The 20,940-nt window shown below is 39.8% G+C and overlaps 1 protein-coding gene across 1 annotated transcript in view; it reads left to right on the top strand.

Annotated features, from left to right (window-relative positions):
* Positions 1–20,940, top strand: part of LOC114525681 (nesprin-1-like) — a 46,315-nt gene that overhangs the window by 21,161 nt on the left and 4,214 nt on the right. The window contains exons 26-44 of the mRNA XM_028547087.1: positions 106–8,256; positions 8,368–8,553; positions 9,055–9,315; positions 10,523–10,816; positions 13,045–14,499; positions 14,647–14,946; positions 15,224–15,442; positions 15,516–15,857; positions 16,078–16,257; positions 16,362–16,598; positions 16,721–17,071; positions 17,163–17,453; positions 17,581–17,916; positions 18,190–18,516; positions 18,671–18,994; positions 19,330–19,659; positions 19,866–20,038; positions 20,171–20,306; positions 20,626–20,940. Coding sequence (XP_028402888.1) covers positions 106–8,256; positions 8,368–8,553; positions 9,055–9,315; positions 10,523–10,816; positions 13,045–14,499; positions 14,647–14,946; positions 15,224–15,442; positions 15,516–15,857; positions 16,078–16,257; positions 16,362–16,598; positions 16,721–17,071; positions 17,163–17,453; positions 17,581–17,916; positions 18,190–18,516; positions 18,671–18,994; positions 19,330–19,659; positions 19,866–20,038; positions 20,171–20,306; positions 20,626–20,940 — 14,208 coding nt within the window. The remainder of the gene's footprint in view (positions 1–105; positions 8,257–8,367; positions 8,554–9,054; positions 9,316–10,522; positions 10,817–13,044; positions 14,500–14,646; positions 14,947–15,223; positions 15,443–15,515; positions 15,858–16,077; positions 16,258–16,361; positions 16,599–16,720; positions 17,072–17,162; positions 17,454–17,580; positions 17,917–18,189; positions 18,517–18,670; positions 18,995–19,329; positions 19,660–19,865; positions 20,039–20,170; positions 20,307–20,625) is intronic.

Raw genomic sequence — 20,940 nt, 5'->3', positions numbered from 1 at the left:
CATATTTACATCGTTTTCAGTATTATTCATGGTGATTTCTTCTTTAAAACATTTAAAATTTCTTCCAAAAACATTTGCACATTTTAACCTATATTTCTTTGACAGGTATATTACGACACGGTCGAGCAACTGTGGGACTGGATGCAAGGTGTTGGAAAAAGGATGAACATTCAGATGGAACAATCGGAAACGATGCTGGATTATGAACAAGAGCTCGTTGAATACTTGGGTATGCTTAGGGAGATGAAGTCGAAATCATTGTTACTAGATGAAGTATTGAACGCCGGTGAAAGCTTGTCGGCTCGGCTCGCGGAAAGCGAACGTAGTGAGATTCAGGAACAGTTGGAACGGTTGAAATCCGAGTGGGAAATGTTGAGAAGCCAAGTTGTTGGAAGGTTGAAGGAATTGAGTGAAATTATGGGAACAGATGCTTTGTTGAATGTTGCCCAAGGCGATAAAGAAACATTGCTGGAATTAAAGTCTTTAGGAATATTAGTGGAACCGTGTGATCGTCAAGGATCGACTGCTGAGAAGAATCCTGAAAAAATCAAACTGATTCAGAATGAAGAAAATAACCCTGCTGTTTATAATACGAATGATAATCCTGAGGGGACATGTTTAGTTCAAGAAGATGGACAGCCAGAAGGTTTGGTTGAAATGTCAGTTCTTCCAACTAATAAGAACATCAGTAACTCACCAAAAGAGGTCAATATGAAAAGCGAAAAGTACCCACAAAGATCTGTTGACGTTGCAGCTGATATTAACAGGAATACAATTAAATCTTGTGACAAGAACTTGGCTACTGACACGGTTGAGGGTAGTGGCTATCGTAAACTACCCGACTCTGAACCTTTGTATGCATCAGAAAGGAATCAACAGAGTTTTGTTCAATCTGTTCCTTCTGTGAACTATCTGAGTAATGAAAATATCTTGATTGGTGGCTGTAGTGAACCTAGTGACCATGAAATGTCACAAGAAGGTGCAAAAGACCAGGTTGAATCCTTTATGAATCGGATAAAAGATTCAGAGCAATTTCTGGATCTGATAGAGACCAGAGTTCTAGAGTTGAACAACGACAAGGAAAGTCTAGAAGTCGAAGAGCTTTTAGCAGAGTTTTGTCGTCGAGACCAAGATTTTGAGAACGTTTTAGAAACTGGTATGGGTTTGGTTCGTGATATCTCAGAGGATGAAAAGTTTGGTGTGGAAGAAAAGATTGTGGTGGTTGAAGGTCGATGGAACGACCTAAAAGAAGAGCTTGTGAAACGCAAAACAACAAATGAAACAGTTTCCATGCTTGAGAATCGTCTCGAGAAGTTTGAGAAATTTGTTGAAGAGGTATCTGAGTTTGTGTCTGGTAAAGATGCTAATACTGAGTGGTTATTCACGGACGAAGAGGCTGGTTGTATTGTTGACTGTTACCTGGGTAGGCTTGAACGTGAACAGGTCGCTTTGAAAGGTTTGATTGAAGGAACGAAGCACATTCTGTCCAATGCTGCTGGTGAGAGTATCGAGGAACAGTTAAATCAGGTTTCTAAGACACAAATGGAGCTTGCAAATAATTTACTCGAGAAGAAAGCAATGGTAGAACGGTGGGTTGAATTTTCCCTGTCTCTTGAAGGCGTTGAGTGCGAAGTGGAAGCACTTACTGCTGAATTCGAAGATCTCGTGAAAGAGGAAGACACTGAATTCATAATGGAGAGACATCTTAGCGAGAGTCGTGTGCATATGTTGAAGATACTCCTAGGAAGTCTAGTGGGAAAACAAAACAAACTTCGTGAATTGTCCGCTGAGTATAAAGATGTGCTCAGTTTAAGTAAAGATTGTGATGAAAAGGTGAAAGAACATGAGACAACTATTTCTAAGAAAATAGAACTTGTTTCAGAGAAACTCGAAAAGCTAGAGCGTTATCTAGATAGCTTTAAAGAACTCGAGTTTGAAACAAATGAACTACAAGTTAAAGTAAAAGAAGCTGACAAAGCCTTGACGACGTTTGGCCAATCCACGTGTACTGAAGTTCGCTCAAGAACTACTCCACTCGAGCAACTTTCCGAAATCATGCATTTGGAGGAAAATATATTGAAACTCGAACCGCGCGTTAAGTTAGTAAAAGAGAAGAGTTTGGAACGGTTAGATCAGCTGGATTATGAGAATTCTGGTTACTGGTTTCAAGAAAATATCAAGTGTTTGGTGGCGAGCTACGAGAGAGCAAGAACGCGCGTCAGAAAGAACGTAAAATCGATTGAAAGCCGTGTTTCACTGAAGGATAAGTTCGATTTGAAGTTCCTGGAAATCTCAGCGTTCCTAGACAAGGTTGAGGAGTATTTAAATGAAGATGAAGAGATTCCAGGAAACTTTGATGTGACTGCGAAGGAGGTTGCTCTCGTAAGTGGAAGAAGGTTTTTAGAAGAGATGGAACTGAAGGAAGATTGTTTGCGTGAGTTGGTGGAGATGAGTGAAAGCGTGAGTAATGAAGATGAGGATGAAAGAGATGTATTGCAGTTGAGGGAGAGGTTTAATATCAGACTCAAAGAGCTGAAGAGGAATGTAGACTGCCTGGATGTGACATTGCAGTGTTACAATGACTTTGAGGAGAAAGTTGAAGAATTGTCTTCGCTCATGTACGAAGTACAGGGCTTTCTCTATGGCGAAGGTGTTGAAACAAGAGGACTGGAAGATCTGTTGGAACTGGGAAGGTCTTGCTTGGAGAACGTCGAAAACAAGGAAGGAACTTTGATAGAATTAAAGAACAGAGTTGAGAGGCTGACTGAAAGTTTTCGTGAGGAGGAGAAGGAAGTTATCATCGCAGAATTGGGAAGTCTGGAAGAGAAGTTGGCTTTTTTAAAAGCGACTGTTTTGCAGAGGATGGAATGTCTTGAGGCTCTTGCGTCGCGACACGATGTGTACAAGAACGAGCTGAAGGAAGTTAAGAAATGTATTTCATCTTTGGAACAGGAAACAGAGACAAGGGATGGTTTGGTGCCTAAAAAGGTAAATGAAAATGTAGACCCCGTAAGCCTTCAACGAAATGGAAAATCCGACAGCGTTTTAACAGTGAAACAAGCAGAAGAAAGTTGGTTGGAAAAACTCGAGGCTTTCCGAGCACGGCTTCAAAATTTGGACAAGATGAAGACGGAATTACTTGAGGAGACCCAGGAGAGTAATATCGACCTTGGCGGCGCCTCGCTGGGGCTTGAACCACTCGAACTGACTGTTGCAGATCTTGAAAGAATCAACGAAAAGAAAATTAAAGAACTTAGAGAACATGAAGAACAACAGGAAATGATTTCAAGAAAGGTGTCGGAGTTTGAGGAAGAATTAGGACGACTTAGGAATGAAGTTGAAGAGAATAAAGTTTGTCCGATCATCGTCGAAGAAACGATGACAAAAACCAAAGTATTGCTACAAGAAGTTGACACTACTTTGGCAAGCGTTGCTCCAAAACAGAGATACTCCGTTGAAAGTATTCAGTTGATTGAGCGATTGGAAAATATTCGAGATAATTGCATAGAAATTAAGAAGCACCTGATTCGAGTTGATCCGAGTATTGCGCGATTAAGTGGAGATCAAATAAGCAGTGAACGCGGGTGTCAAGTTTTGACTGTCGTAACTGAAAAAGATGGACAGCAAGACATTGCTGGAGATGAGGTAATTCCTGAAGACATCCAACTGACCGCTAACGTTCCCCAAAGTGATATTTCCAATGTCATAACTACTGACGAGACTGATGAAGATACAACTTTTGAAGAAGAGGGTGAATGTCTACAACCAAATAACTCGATTGAAGATAAATCTGATGAAAATATCAAACACTTACCGTCGGAGAAACTGATCCAACAACCCAAAGTGAAGATTGAAAGCGTTGCTTTTGAGATCTTGCAAAGCGAAGTCGAGTCCTTGGCCAACGACGAGGAGGTCATGGAAATTATAATTTCAAACTCTGAACAAACGACTGGAAATTTACATGAAGAACTTGAAGCGGCACAAGCAAAGCTTGAATTACTTCAACAGAAAGAACAACAACTGCAGAGCATTAGTTCACAAGCTGAAGGCATGTGGGCAACTATTCCATCCGAGGGACAGAAAATATGTCAGGAGAATATCGTCGAAATTGAGGAGAAGCTTTCGACTGCAAAAGAATGTTTGTTTACGCGGATCAAGATGCTTCAACAGTGTGCACAGACAAAGGAAATGCTGGAGCAAAATATATTAGAATGCCACGAAGTATTAGACGCTGTAGGTAAATTACGTGAGCCAGCAATGGTTAGGGAATTTCTTGAAGTGCTCAGAGATCCAAACAGTTGCCTCGAGAATGCAACCAGGTTGTCTTTTGCTTTGAGTGTTGTCGGTGGTATTGAAGAGGAAGAATGCTTTCGCAAGGATCTTGATGATCTGCGTGAGAGATGGGATAATGCCATGAAAGATTTAGAACAACGAATAAGCGGGGAGGTTGGGATGGAATTGGAAAGCAAGAGTAGCAAATACATAAGTGAAAAAGGAGTAGATTTAAAACAGGATCCTCCAGGAGAACTTGTAAAAGAAGTTACTGACATGGAATGTCCAAGCGAAGGAGTTTCTTTGATGTTGAGTGAATACAAGGACAGTGTTGTTGAACTGGAAAGGGAGATTGATGCGGATTCGTTGGAAGATGCGGCAGAAATAGAAAATCTAGTCGCTGATCAGGAATCAGGAGAAGTGGATGATGGCACATCAATGGTAAATGGTCTTAACGAAAAGGATGAAGAAGATGGAAGATATACGAGATCAGAAGAAGCTGTAATACAACCGCAACTTAAAGAGGTTGTCGGGCCTGAAAATGTAATAGAGAAAAGGTCTTCATCATTCAATGAACACAAGGGGAGTGGTTTTGAAGAGGGTGAAATCGATGTTTATTTCAAAGAAGGTGCAGCAGAGCAGCGAGTAGTGGAGGTGGCTGAGCTGAATACTCTCTCAACGTTAGAGGAAGAGAAAGCCAAAGATATCAAAGATGAAAGTGAAAGTGTCGTGATTTCTGAAGTAGCTTTAGCAGAACAGCAAGTGACAGACAGTTCAATGTTGAACAAACACAATGATTTTGATTCGAGACATGAGGGTGGAAATGACATAGGCTTAGAAGACGATATAACTGAACCTGCGAACGAAGGTTGTGAGACGGAAGAAGTTAGGTCCGATATAAATCTTAGACAAGAGGTTTCAGGTAAAAATCTTACCCAAGGAGATAGTTTAGAGAATGTTACCTTTGATGAAAACACCAGCGAAAGCTTTACTCGAAACGATAATGACCAAGACGAGACCGCCAAGGATAGATTTACACAAGAGGATATTGTTGAACATGGAATCAACGACAAGAGGTTAGGTTTAGTTGTCAAAGACGAAGCTGGACTATCTGACCTGAGTCGAGGTCGTATTCCACAACAAGGGACTGGACAAGAGATAGTAACACCGGAAGTTGTTACCCAGGATGAATATACCTATAAAGAAAGTAAAACTCAGAGTGAACGTATCTCGGAGGAATTGTCTCAGAATAATATTACTTTACTAAATGTTTCCCAAAGAGAAATTCGCCATGAACTTCATGTCACTCAAGACAAAGCAATCCAGGACGAAGTCGCTGAGAAAGAAATAGACAAAGGAATGACAAACGAGAAAAATGAAGCTGTTGGGAGAAGCGATATCGTGGATGATGTCACCCTCGGTGAAAACATACAAGAACGTGTTACGCGAGGAGAAATGGCTCCAGTGGAAAGTATTCAGCTAAAGAGTGATCAAGGAGAGTTCATCCAAGGTGAGGAGTCCCGGGATATCATTCTCAGACAGGAAGAGACGCTCGATTTAATTCGCTCACGGGTTCCGCAGCAAAATTTCGACTACGGAAGAAAACGCACGAGTAAAGTTGCAGATGAAGAGAACATTCAAAATCAATCATTCAGAATCATTGACGCTGGAGTTGTTGAACAAGATACCCAGGATGAAATTGCTCAGGTTTCAGTTTCCCAAGCCGAGATGATTGCAGACAACAACGTCCAAAGCAAACCCATAACAGATTCAAACCATATGCTGGGAACTGATAGACAGATCACCCAAAAACAACCTGCCCTAGATGATGTTTCTGATATCGAAGGTCGGCAAAATAATTTCAACGAAACAGGTTGTCTCTCTCCTCGCGCGATTGTTGACAGCAAGATACAGGATGGCAAGATACAGCATGACAAGATACAGGATGACAAGATACAGGATGACAAAATACAGGATGACAAGATACAGGATGACGAGATACAGGATGGCAAAATACAGGATGACAAGATACAGGATGACAAGATACAGGATGACAAGATACAGGATGACAAGATACAGGATAACAAGATACAGGATAACAAGATACAGGATGACAAGATACAGGATGACAAGATACAGGATAGCAAGATACAGGATGATAAGATACAGGATGGCAAGATACAGGATGATAAGATACAGGATGACAAGATGGAGGATGACAAGATACAGGATGACAAGATTTGCATTGAAAAAACAAAAGGGCCTTCAAATGACTATGAGAAAGTTGTCGAACTAGACTTCAAAGATTTTACAATTCCTTCATTCTTTGTAGCAAGTCAGAAAGATACTCTTCAGGAAACGAAAGCTTTGAAACTAGAAGAAGCTTTGGACACGATAAGCAAAGTTAGCAGTGAACTAGCAATGATTGAAAATGTCAGCCGCATTAAAAAAATGTCACCAGAAAATTTGCTTGAGTATGAACGGAAGTCTTTAAATGAACTTCGAAGTATTGGAAAGAAAATCGAGGCAGTAGCGTCTGAGGAATTTAACTTGGATTCGGTTGAGATGGATAAGAAAACTCTCCTGAATAATCTTGTTCGGGAACAGCAACAGGAGTTGGCGAGAGTTCGCGAGGTTTTAAATAATCGTGTGAGAAAAATTGAAAGATTTTTCGAAATGAAATCGACGATGAAGGATAAAATTGAAGGTATGAATGTAGTTCTTGACGAAGCAATACTCCTGGAAGAAGACGATTGTGATTCTAGGGAACAGCAAGCTGAGAAGATGACGAGGATATTGATCGGAGGTGATGATCTTGCTGAAGAATTTGTTGATTGTATGGCGTCCTTAACAAGCGATTATCCATCGTTGGATTTAAGTTACGCGGGGCAAATACACGAGCGATACCAAGCGAGAAAATCTGAGCTCACGAGGATGTTAGATGTGGCGAAAAAACAACTTGAAGAAAAAGAAGATCTGGAGGATAAAATAGACCTTTGTTCACAATGGTTGGTTGAAAACGAGAAAGATATTTTGAAAGGAAAGATTAACGATACAGATGTTGATGTTCTTGAAAAAGCTATCAATGATTTGGACGAGTTTCTGGTAATTTTAGATGGAAAAATTGAATATTTTCATTCGTATGCCACAAGCGAACGGGTATTTCTGGATAATTTACCAACACAAGAAAAGGACGCGTTGTTGACGAAGGTGAATAACTTGGAAAAACGTTTAGCAGAAACTCGAGGACTTGTTTTAAAGAGAATAGAAGATGTAAAAATCAAGGTTGATATTGTAAGGCATAGGAATACGGCAGATGCTTGTCAGATATGGCAAGAAAAGGCGAAAGATGCTTTAAATTCTTCTGGTAAAAGCTCAGAATGTGTTTTTACCGAACTCTCAGACTTGGTGAGTGAGGGTGAAGTATTGATCGAGAATGTGAAGTCTTTGCGACAGCGTTCAGTTGAAGACCAGGAGCTGGTTGAATCTGCAAAAGAAGTTCTTCAAACAGCAAAAGAAGTGATGGAGACTATTTCTAGAAAAGAAGAAGCGATAAAACAGCTCTCGTTCGAGGTTTCAGAACTCGAGAGTCGCATTCTTGTTTGCTTTGAGCGAAATGAGAACACTGACGAAATTGAGATTTTGAAGTTCGAGGAGGAAATCGAAAATGCTCGCGAAAGGCTTCAAAATATTTCCAACCAAATAAAATCAGGAACTCCTGACCTTGAAGCGTTTCCTGCTAATCCAAGAGAGAATGAATTACTTCAGAGAAGCGAAGATCTTTTGAATGAAATCAAAGAAAGGAATGACAGGCATTTGTTGGAGGAGAATCTAGAAGACTGCAAGAAAACCTTGGAGAAAGTTGAGGATATTTGCAACATGCCAGTGACGTTTTGTTTGGACGTTTTCAAGATGAAAAAGGATTTAGCTGAAATGGGAAAAATTTCACTTGAGTTGAAAGATAAAGAAGCGAAATTACAAAAGGTAATTTTTCATTTAAAACCAAATTTAGATGCAGCCCGAAAACCTCCATTTTGTAATAGTTTTTACAGCATTTCATTGACACTGCCATTTGTATTTTCCTTTCAATGATAGGTACAACCATTAGGTAATGAACGAGTGGCTGAGGTGTTTACAAGCTTGCAGAAACGTGGCGAGGAACTGGAAATGAGGGAAGAGAAGATGGCTGAGTTTCTCTCAACCTTACGTCATGTGTTGAGGTCTATCCAAGAACTAAAACGCATCACTCCGGATGAGAATGGAAACGATTGCGACAATGAGGTTTGATATCAATTGAAGTAATCTCATTTATTTTACATGATTTTTGATATGTGATTACATGACTTTTTTCTGTAGTAAAGATCATTGAAAGATGATGATATGGCGTTGGGTTGGAACGGTTTAGAACTGTAGTATAAATCAAGTTTAGGTTTCCCCCTGTTGTAAGACTGGTTCAATATATGATTATCCTTACTGGACTTCTAGGCTATATGAAAAACAGTTTAGAACTGATAGAGCTATCCAGTATAAATAAAGTTAGTTTAGAGATGATCCTTACTGCACCTTTAGGAAGAACAGTTTAGAATTGATGGAGTTATATATATGCGTTATAGATTAGTTTAGGTTAGGTTAGCCTCTTATATATAGTTTAGTTTAGGTTAGCCTCTAGAATAAACATCTTTGTAAACAAATCAATACATATTAACACAATGAAAGCGCTCATAATTTAACAAACTCGTGCACTTTTATGGCTTAATTCCCGCATTTCTATTCTCTACGCAGGAAAAAAGCAAAAACCTGAAAGAAAAAATCTCTCAAGTTGATCGTGTTAAACAGAGAGTTGATCAGTTATGTTCGCTACCTCAGGAGGAGAAGGATGTTTTACATAAACAAATAAACGCGTTGGAAAGCGACATTAAATTCAAAATGGAACAGCTTGAAAATGGAAAGAGATCTGAAGGGTTCGGTCGTAGACTTGAAAATGTGAGAGATAAGATCGCAGAAATAGAAGAAAGGTTGAATGAATTTGGAAATGACAGAAAGGTAATTGATGTTAAAAAATATTGTGCCACCGTTTCGATCTCTATACGAATGCAAATGCTTTTTTCATTCTGTGATCAAAATTTAGGCAGCCAGTTTTTTTAAGAGGTCTAATCATTCGTCCCTCGAGCTCTTGTCTTGTTAAAAAGGTATCACATTGGAGCGGTTTATGTCACAAAATATCAACGCACTTGGCTAAACTCGCTCAAAACTTTGGCCAATCTAAGGGGTCTTCGTATCGCCAATATTGACAGCTTTTTTCAATGCGTCGAAATAGACATATATCTCAAGGACGCTAAACTAATTCGTTTCTATTATTACAAGTTGAGTGATTACCTGCAGGTATTTTAACAATTAAGCTAAAATGCAAATGAACATTACGCAGGTGCTTTCTATATTGGAAAAATCAAATAAAAAGCAATCAGCTGCACACACTAATTTCTGTCGCTGACTCGCTGTACTCTTCTCTACGGCAAAAGGTTGGAAAACCCTCCCACAATTAATAGTTTTATCGTTTTGTCCCGCGGTTTACTCGACCTCTCGAATTTCAACGTGCGTCCAAGCACATTTCGAAAGCGCGTTCAAAGTGTCGAGTTTCATTTAGTATAAACACACGATTATTATTCGCTAGAAAAAATCAGACAACTTCACGTTTCGCTTTCGGATTTGGCATGAGATGGTTCCTTTAGCCAAGCTTCATCTTATTATAAAATGTTCAAAATGTTACAGTACAAAGATTTTCTGTGAATTACCTGATGGCGTAGCCTTGACAACGGATACGCTTCTCAGTTGAATAGACGTGTTTGTAGCTTTCATAATTTACATATTTTAAATACGGTGTGTCTGTGACATGCTTTTATCGTACGTTTGAATGGACTGCGGTGCTCTAACGCGTAAGCAGGTTATTTACCAAGGGAAAGGCTGCCCAAATCGGACGGAAAATGTCATTGGAACCCGGTTTTTTTTCAACATAAGACTATCTAACAAGCTATAAGACTTTGGCCTTTTTACAATTGATTACCTTTGACATACTCAGATCAACAACGTTTGTCTACTTCGTCTAGTGGATGTGTTTACAATATATAAGACGATTAACATTTCAAGTTTAGCGAATATATACGGCGCTTTTAAAATGGATTATATCTCGGTTTCAACTGATGTTCGCTGAATGGAAGCCGAGGGAAATTATTTTCACACGTTTTACTTTCAGGCGTTTAGTGACCAATTCGCGCTTGTCTCGGAAGAGGTTGGCAAGATCGTAGAGGAAGGGGAATTGTTAGTATCTAGCGGCAACACAGACGCCGATGGTCAGCTATCAGCGAAGCTTCAAGATGTCAGAAGACGTTTTTTACGGATACAAGAGCTGGTGGAGAAACAGGACGATTGTTTTGAAAGATTCGAGGACGCCGTCGCGGAGTACAAGCAGAAATTCGAGGCAGTCAAATGCAGGATATCGCTGTCCGGTTTCCAGCAGCAGACCGGAGTCTCGCGTGCCTTTGTTGAGGTAAATGTCTCGTTGTATATGTTTTGTGTTAGCCATGTTCTCGCCCTTTGTGTGCGAGATAGCGTGTTGCGCTTTTATTCCTGTGGCGTTAAGCAAAGACCGGCTTGGTCCGGTGTGTGTATGGAGAGTTCGTCGAATATGTTCAACTCTACGGTGTAGTTTGTGTCTAAAGACTGAAGCATCTTGCGATGTAAACAATTGGTCGTTTAAAGCACAAGTGTTTTGCCAGCTAATCTGCTTTCACACAAGCAAATTTTTCTTTATGATTTGATAAAAGTTAGTGTTTGATCTTCTGTCAAGTGTATTTGCCGTGACAAATTTATCACAATTTCCAATTGTTAATATATATTTGTCATGTATTTGTTCGAGAACGTTAGCCAGTGAAAACCATGCAATACAGAGAAGAATCCTTTTCTGATGTAGTTCTGAACTAAATCATTGGAATTCACGGTGAAACACTTTCTTTCGTTTCCTATTGAGGAAGGCTACAATACATCGAGTGCTTCCTATTTATTCTTGGCTTGATATTTGTCTATATAAGCGTGAAAAATAAGTGTACAATACCCCATACCCTAGCAATTCCAATGTTTTTGTCTGGTCTTTTTTCAAAAATCATATAAACAGTGCTAGCGGCAATATTTCCTTTCAAAAATAGAAGCGTATGTATACAAGTTTATTAAAGTCCTAACAAGCTTGTAAAACTTCTTGTAGCTATTTGCATAACATTGTCCAACTTTTGTACCCATTTAATGTTTCATATTAGGGAATATTTGCTATTTTATTTTAAAGTGTGGTTCTACTATTGTTCTTTTGTGCTCAAAAATAGTGTGTGTCAGCTTAGAATATCATGACAGTTTGTTATATGTTCGTGTTTATGTACATGCAATATCATCCCTGGACTGCATTGTGTTAACCCTTGACACGCAATCGCGAAAGATGTTGGGCTACCTTTGTGTAAAACAAAGTTTCGTTTCTGTAACCACGTTATAATTCTTGGTGGCATACGAGGAGAGGTTAGCTGTGGTTTTCTCGGGATATTAGAGTTATATTTCCATTGCCACCCATAATTATTTGCCTATACTGTCCCAGCAGTCAAGACGTTTTTAAACAGATACAGCCCTCCAGCAATCGAAATAAATCTAGCCTTAGTTGAGGGTTTTCCAGATTGGATTTTATTGATTTTTACGTTACACGTTTAGAAATGATTTAGTATTTATCCACGTTATCTTGTTGATAAAGGACAACAGGTCTGCGATAGTACAAAAAGCATTTTCATTCCCATACGAGGTCCAATATTATTTTATGTCAAATCAGATAAACTTTGATATGATGTGATTGGACACAATAAACTTTGAAACTGGTTTCTTTCCATTATGAATTTCACGGCAATCTCTTCTGAATGTCAAAACATGTGGAAATTTTAATGAAAAACTCGAGTATAATTAGGGACGCGTGTCTGTTCATATAATTAAAATGAATTTATAATGCATTTCATTAATACTAATACACTCATACATAATACAACATACAAGCCAACATTTAGGGACAATGGACGACTTGCGCTTTAGACTAATTTCTTACCTCGGCGATAAAAAGGACATTTTCTGAAAGAGCTTACTAAAATAAGTAAAACTGCCAAGTTTGACGGCGAATTGTTGTAAAATACGTAAAATATACCCATGCGAAGTTGTCGATTTTTGTATACTTTTGTATTACGACCGGAAGTTTGTAACTAAATTAGTTACACATTTCTGCACGTAATACAAAAGTATACAAAATTTGCCAACTTCGCATGGCTATATTTTCCGTATTGTACAAAATTTTGCAGCCAAACTTGGCAGTTTTACTGATTTAAATAAGATCTTTCTAGCTAGGGTGATTTATTTTCCTCTAGTTACTTCGATCAAAAGTTAGTCTTAAGCGCAAGTCGTCCATTCTATTGGCTAAATACTTACATGCATCAATCCCTAAGTAGTAGGATCCAGTGTTACTACAGGAGGAAACCTAAATTAAACTAACTTTATTTATACTTGATAGTTTATCAGTTCTAAACTGTTCTTCCTAAAGGTCCAGTAAGGATCATCTCTTATTGATCCAGTGTTACTACAGGAGGAAACCTGACCTAAACTAAACTAATTTATACTATATAGTTCTATCAGTTCTAAACTGGTTCTTCCTAGAGGTCCAGTGTAAGAATCATAATAACCGAATCATTATAACTTTTCTAGGAGAAAAATGAACTAACTTTGCTTGATGAAAATTTCCGAACGCTACAAGCCCTTGGTAGAGAAATTAGATCGTCTGTTTCAGAAGAGCAAAAGAACAGAATAGATCTGTTGCTGAGCGAGCTTGGAACTTCGTTAAAGATGGTAAAGGCCAGGATATCTGGGGAGTTAGTGGATGAAAATGAACATGTAGGGGGAACGAGGGATACTAAGGTTTTCGGTAAGGATATTAGTCACGCTGTGAGGACAGGGGAGGATCGCATGATCGGTGCCATGCGGCTAAGTGATGATAGCGATGTGGATAATGAGGAACATCGTGTGTTGGCAGGTAGTAGTGATGGATCACAATATGGATCAGACAGTGGTATGGGGGACTCTCTTATGAATACTTTCGCCAGTGAGGTCACTGACGGACCTAGTAAGACACCCACAGTGTCGCCAGTCCATAAAGAAGGATGCTCTGAGGCATGTGGAAGTGTGGATACTGTATGTGAGGATTCTCCTGTGAACAAGAGCAGGATAACAGAGCAATTTGCTCAAGCTAGGTCTGGAAAGTACAGTGAAGGCAGACAAGATAACCCCACACGGACATCGCAGGATATCGATCTTATAGGCCAGGTAGAGATTTTGGGTAGTATTGATGAAGTCTCGCCCAGTGACGCGCCAGGAATACCAAGAAAGAACGTCGATGACGGGAAATTTGTACTAAAAGACATCACTCAGAATGTACCTCCGGTAAGCGACGGTGACACGACTGTTCCGAGTTCAGATCTCCCGAGGGACGGTAATCTGATGAAAATTGATGAAGATTCTGATAACGGTTCCTTAGAATATCTTGTTCAAGATAACCTGTTCAAGATGATTCCTGGAAAAGATTCGCAAACGCAGAATGACATTAGGCTGGATAACTTAGATGCTGAAACAGTACAGCTCGAAAACACAGATCAGGCAAGCTCTGATTCACGTCCGTTCATTCCAGTAGGATTCTTAGAACCAGAACCTATTACCTTCGACAATACTCAGGAGGCGTCCTCCCTCCCGGATTTTAAGCCCTCCGATCAAACACCCTACGAGATGAAAATCTCGAGACATTCACTTCATGACATATCACCCTCGGAACAAACTGCCTCGGAAGATTCCCTCTCTGTGCAAACATCCTCGGAAGATTCCTCCCCGCAGAAATCCCCCCAGAAATCTCGAGTTCACGATATCGACGAAGAGCTACTGTTGCGAAATCGTGCAATCCAGGATCTCCAGCCTGATGAAGAGTTGAGAGAGGGGCAGAACTTGGAGACGGAGTACCCCCTTGTCTCCTCTGCCCCTCCTCCCATGAAGACCGTTGAGGAATTCGTAGAAGAACCTGATGAGCTGTTTCAAAGATTGATCGACATCGAGGTGATGCTAAAACCACAAGAAAATGAAGAAAAAAATCTTAAGTCGGCGCTTCTGAAACATGTCGTAAGTACTTCATATTATGTCTGTTATCCAAGGTATGATAGAAGCAATATATCAATTCAATGTTGACAGTCATGGTTGACAATATAAGACTTTCTTTAAAGACAGTTTTTGGTCCTCTCAAACTTAAGAAGCTTCGTTGTATTCTAGGCACTCTGTGTTGAGATGAAAAACATTCAAAGCAAAATAAACACCATCAACAGGCATGGGCCGTACTTCATGAAGAAAGCACGAAGTGGCTTACGCGAGATCTTGGAAGAGAGACTACGGGCTCTGAATAAACAGTGGGACAAGCTTCAGGGTCACGCCACAGCGAGACAGAAAGATTTAGAGCAACTTGTGCAAGACAAAACCGATAACGAGTTGGTCGCTGGTGAAGACAGTTCTTTGAGTTCTCTTCGGAATAATACAGCATTGCTTAGTTCGCTGTATTTTAATACCGAAAATGAGGTTAATATACAATAAAAATTATAGAGGTTTAGTTTGAGAACAGTTTAGAAATGATAGAAATATCCAGTATAAATAACGTTAGTTTAGTTTAGGTTTCCTCCTGTAGTAACACTGGATCAATAAGAGATGATCCTTACTTGACCTCTAGGAAGAACAGTTTAGAACTGATAGAGTTATCCAGTATAAATAAAGTTAGTTTAGTTTAGGTTTCCTCCTGTAGATCCATGATATGATTCTGTAAGATATTATAATCTAAAAAGGAATGATTCCTATTCAGAGTATCAAGCGCCTGCTGAACAAACTCGGTTTATTCTCTGGCCAATGTGACGAGGAAGATGACGAATCACGCCGTCATTTTGATGACGATTTCCTCGACTACCAATCGGCCTTTCACGATCTATTTGAATGGTTAACGGCCGTGGAAGAAGAAATTGAAAGTGTTTCCACTTCGGAGGGTGAGGTGAAGGAAATAAAACAGCGCGTAAAGTGTCTGCAGGTAAATCCATTAAACCAGAACTAGATGACATATCCTGTCGAATTGTGTGAATTCACTTTCATTCCTTTTGCAGGATTTATACCTAAAGATTCAGCACAAGAAGCCACAAGTGAACGAGTTGGTGAAAAGATCTGAAAGATTCGTCGATTCGTCCAGCGAGGGCAATGAAGAACACGTGACAGGATTACGTAATCTATGGCGTGACGTTATGCTCAAAGCCTGCTCGAAGTTACGAGATTTACAGAACGTACTTCATGTTGTGATGATGAAGGCATTAAATGTCAACAATAAAGAAGACTTCTTAAAAACTCTCTCAGAATGTCAGCGCGATGTTAAAGATTTGTTGCAAAGGTTGCAGGAGTGTTGCACAGGCGATACAAGTGATGATCCCACAGTTGCAGCAGCCCAGTATCAGGTATCGTGATTCTCTCAGATTTTTTTCTCAGACTCTCAGGCATAAGCGTACCCGTACTCACTCAGTCGTAGCCTTGAAATATTAAGGTCAAAGAAAGTGTGCAAGTTGAAGCATCGGAACATCAACTCATACAAATCATCTTTACAAAGCATTAAGCTTTACAATACATCTTTACAAAGCTTTGAATTGTTATTGAAAAGGTTTTTCTTTCCTGCCAAAGGTGTTCGCCTCCGAAGCTGACAGGCTAACAAAACTGTTGGACGTCTTGCGAACGTCTTCACACGGTGAACAAAACACAACCGCTTTGAAAGAAATTTCTGATCAAATGACAGTCGTGAAAACTCAACTAGAGTCATGGTGGAAGAATCTAAACGAAGCTGGAGCTTTGGAAACTATTGTGGTAATTCTTTTAGTAGAGTTTCAAGAGAGATTTAACATGGAATATTTCAAATGAACCGTAATATGCCAGGGCTTGCCTTTGAGTTTTTTGTGTCTTCTCCGTAGGAAACCGACACAAGGAGGGAGGTCAACGTCTCAGAATCAATCCCAGAAGAGCTGAGATCACCTCGAAGCAGACCCAAGACTTGGCCTGACCACAGCACCTTGCTAACGCAGGTTCTGGAAGAGGTGAAGAAGTTCGAGGATTGGTTGAGAACCGCTGAGGAAAACCTCCAGATTTTCATCGGAATCGCTATTCCACAAACTCTGAACGAAATGAAATCAAAACTGAAAGAAGTTCAAGTAAGTTCCAGTATCTTGGAATAGATTTCAGGAAAAGATTGTTCAACAAAATTGTTATAATTCTTTTTTCGTGTGATGGCATTGCTCCAGAAAAATACCATCTTTGTTTATGTTCTTCCCAGCTTGCAGCGAGAAACATCAACAACAAGATCACGGAAATGGAGTACACTCTCGACAGCCTAAACACTTTGAAAGATGAGTCAGGATATCCCGAACTCTGTGAGAAATGTCAATCCTGTTTAACACTCGCGAAGGAACTGAAGACTCGCTCAGATACACGAACTGACGAATTGAAAGAGATTCGCTACAAATGGGAGCTGTTTGAAAGCCGCTTTGCGGAGATGCTTCATTGGCTGGAAAAAACTCGAAGTAATCTTATTCTACCTTTGAAAGAAAGAGACGAGGATAGCGTCGAATTTGTTTTAGGGAAATTACTAAAAGTTCGCGAAATAGAAAAGAAATTATCGGAAAAGGTATGTAGTATACATGTGATTTGAATGAAACGTGAATATGTAGGTTCATCATCGACCAGTGCTTGATTTTTTATTTGTGTTTTCTCGACAGGTTACGGTGAAAGACGACGTTCTACGACAGGGGGAACACGTCCACGCGAGGACCGAGGCCGCTGGAGTGAACGTGAAAATTGAACAGTTGAGGGAGGAGTGGACCGGGATTGAAAGTGATCTCGGTAGAGAACGTGGAAGGCTTGAGAAAGTCATGAGACTGTGGAAAGATTACGATAGAAAACAAGAAGAAATGTACGATTGGCTGACCGGCATATTGTCTTCGTTGCGTGACCTGGAACATCGTGATAGGAGCATTGAGGTTGTCAAGAGACAAATCGCGTTGATCCAGGTGGGTAAAGGGGGAATGACATGAACATGTTCACTCTTCATTATCCTATAGTGTCTCTTCCTATCGTGGAAATATCCCTTCCATCTGCATCCTTCTTGTTATCACTAAAGAATTGTCCTGTTTTTAGAAACATCACGATGAAATCGACAACCACATCACTCTCAAAGAGTCAGTCGACCTCTCGTTTCATTTTCTCGTAGACAACATTCAAGGTGATGTCGAACGTCTTCAAGAGAAACAGCAAAAGTTAAACTCTCATTGGCAAGAGCTTCAATCGTTGGTCTCGGACCGTTTCGATGAACTGGTCGCGGTGGAGTGGACACTAGAGGTGGCAGACATGACTGCTAACGTCGATGAGTTGAACGTGTGTGTGGAAAACGCCAGGAGATTGGTGCTTGCGAGAGTTCCACAGATAGGTAGCTCGTCTTTGGAGGAAATCAAATCATTGGTGGCTAGTTATCAGGTATTTTCCTGTCCTAATTAGTTGGTTTTATTAAGTATCTTAATCAGTGAGTTAAGTGGTGGTCAGCTGTGGAGTGTGATTCTTTGATAAGAAATTGTACATATTTGCAACCAGGTTTGCAACCAAACACAAAGACATTCAGCGAAGAACTAACTCACAAGGCTTAAGTTGGTAGTTAACTTTCGAATCAAACATAAAAATTTTTATGTTGTAAACAATTCGCCACTCAAACTCTAGTCATAGAGGATAAGCTTAACCTAAACCTTTTTACAGAATGCTAAACGAGAATTGCGCTCCAAACAAGAAATCGTCGATGGATTGAGGCGAAAATCACGAGACGAAAACATGAAGGATGAGAAGTGTACCTCTTTAAGACAGTCGATCGCGCAGCTCGACGAAGACTGGAAGAGTGTGACGTCATTGCTTAACGAAAAAGAGGAGGCCGTTAAGATCTCGTTAAATAAATGGATGGATTTCCAACGGCAGCTGACTCATTTGGTTGACACGGATTCGTGGTTCGCAACAAGGGAGGCAGCCATGTCAAAATACCAACATATTTCTACTGAAAAAGATAGGAATATCGCGTTAGAGGATGTTAAGGTAAGTAAATATGAGATTACTAATATACTTCTTGAATTTTAGAGGATTTTTCCAGGCTCTCCTAATATTGTACAACAGGGTGTATAATGCCTTCCTTGTCGTTCTAACCTGACTGAGAATTTCCATTTCATATTGTTGTGACATCGTCATTTAGGCTATGAAAGGTTTCCTTGTGACCCAGAAAATATCAGTCACAGAATTCGTTAAATCTGCTCGAGGCCTTCTGAACGAGGGCCTCTATGACTCCGAGGAGATAGAAGGGATCTTAGGAGACATCGAGGAACGCTGGGTGGATATAAATACAAAAGTCAATGACTGCGAGGAGTGGTTATCTGAAATGACAACCAAACATAAATCCTGTCGAGACTCTATTGGTTCGATTATGAGCTTCCTGGACGATGGTGAGATGATCTTGGAGTCGTTGGCTACATTTGATGGTGATCTTGACAGCTTGCTATCACAGAAGACAAGACTCTGTGTAAGTTCAGAATGTAGTTTGTTTATTAATACGCCACAAAACCTTGATCTAATTTCTAACGTATTGAAGCATCTGCTCATTTTGAGGAGAGCTCGATGAAGAATGTTTTTACAAATGAGATTTTACTAGCCCAGATATGAGGTCATAAGGAAAATTGCTATTAAGTTCTCTCGTGTGTCTTCTGGTAAAAATTCATCCCATCACGGCATATCCGGTGTCTTTGACAGTGTAAGAATGCATGAAAATTGGATTTTCTGCAACAAATCGTAGTTATATTTTGTCTAAAAGTGGGCTAATGTTTACTTCTAACATTTCAACTGTAAATTTTATTTCAGAATCTTGAGAACGAGTTGAATGATCTTCGTCCGACTGTTTACAATCTAAACAGTATCCTGGTTGAACTAAACAACGTCTGTGATGAGAGTGTCTTGTATGAACTGGACAAAGATATTCGCGAACTGAACCTGAGGTATGGCAGCGTTGCGGAAAAGATTAAGAATCATAAAATCCAAACGGAACAGATGATCTCCGCTTGTCAGGAGTTCGATAAAGACTGCGCCGAGGTTTTGGCATGGCTTGAATACCAGGACAATGTATTGCATCAAGATTTGGAACCCGAAGAGCAAATATTGGCTTCTGAACTTGCCCAGTTGAAGGATTGTGAGGTTAGCTCCGAAAATTTATAAAGATTGTCTTGTTTGAATTTTGAATGACATATTACTGCATACTGTAGTGATGATTGTCATTTGTCATTTGGCAATACCATTCTACAATAAGCTGTTGTGGGTTGTGTTTAAAATACCTGAAAAAAATATCTCGAAATCCCGATCGTATTGAGCTGTGTGCATTTATTTATCTATTTATTTCGAAGCAACTTCAAGAAGCGTTGAACAGACAACGAGAGTTCTTTGAGACTGTACGAAATCGTGGCCAGGAATTGAAATCAAGAATGAAACAAGGAAATCTGCATGTTTCTCCAAAACTAACAAAACTCACGAGAACTTTCAGTGATTTTGCCAACGCTTTAAACCAGAAACAAGAAAGGTAGGCAAAATGAAATTCAAGTTTCATTTAATTTCAAACATATTTTCTTTTTTCGTTTAAGCGCTAACTTTACTTCTTTCTAAAGTTCTTATGTGAAATGTTGAATTCTATTTGCAATTGATCTGTTACCAGGTTGAAAGTGAAAACCAACTCATGGCGGGAATTCTGCGCTAAATTTCAAACCCTGGATGAACGTGTTAAAGAGAGTGAGAAACAGGCTTATACGACTCGATATTGCGATACGAAAGAACATTATAGATTACTGCAGGTATGCCAAGATCTTGTTTTCCACCTCACTCTTCATTCCATGATCCTCCTGACCAGCTCTCTTTCATGTCTTCTTATTACGTGTCCATATCATCTAATATCTCTGACCAGCTCTCCTTCATCTCTTCTTATTATACGTGTCCATATCATCTCAATTCTCAACCTTGCTTTCCACCATCTTCTCTGCAATGTCTACCACCTCACAACCTCTTCTTCTAATCTCTTTCTTCCATGATGCATCAGCTCTCCTTCATCCCAACACACCAACCTTCCTCTCAAAAGATACACCTACATGCGGTAAACCTTTCATTCTCTTCCAGCGACTAATTCGTGAGGCAATCCAAATGCGCCCGGAACTGGAGGAATTGATAGAATTTACTGAAGAACACTTCCGGGACAAGGAGTCTGAACAAGGGAAGAGTGCCCGAAACGAAGTGGAAGAATTACGCCAAAGATTAGAAATTCTCACAGCCGAGTTGGATTCCAAGAAAACAGAAGTTGAAACGGTTCAGAAACTGCAAGCGAAATTCCAAGAACAATGTCGACATTTGAATGCTGTGTTGCAAGATACTGAAGCGAAGTTGAGGAACGAAGATGATGTCGAACATTTGCATGAGCAGGAACAGTCGTTTGAG

The sequence above is a fragment of the Dendronephthya gigantea genome, unplaced genomic scaffold (genome assembly GCF_004324835.1).
Source record: "Dendronephthya gigantea isolate DGI-Jeju-01 unplaced genomic scaffold, DenGig_1.0 000035F, whole genome shotgun sequence".
NCBI classification, from domain to species: Eukaryota; Metazoa; Cnidaria; class Anthozoa; order Malacalcyonacea; family Nephtheidae; genus Dendronephthya; species Dendronephthya gigantea.
The sequence above is the reverse complement of the archived record's forward strand: the minus strand, read 5'-3'. Positions and strand labels throughout refer to the sequence as shown.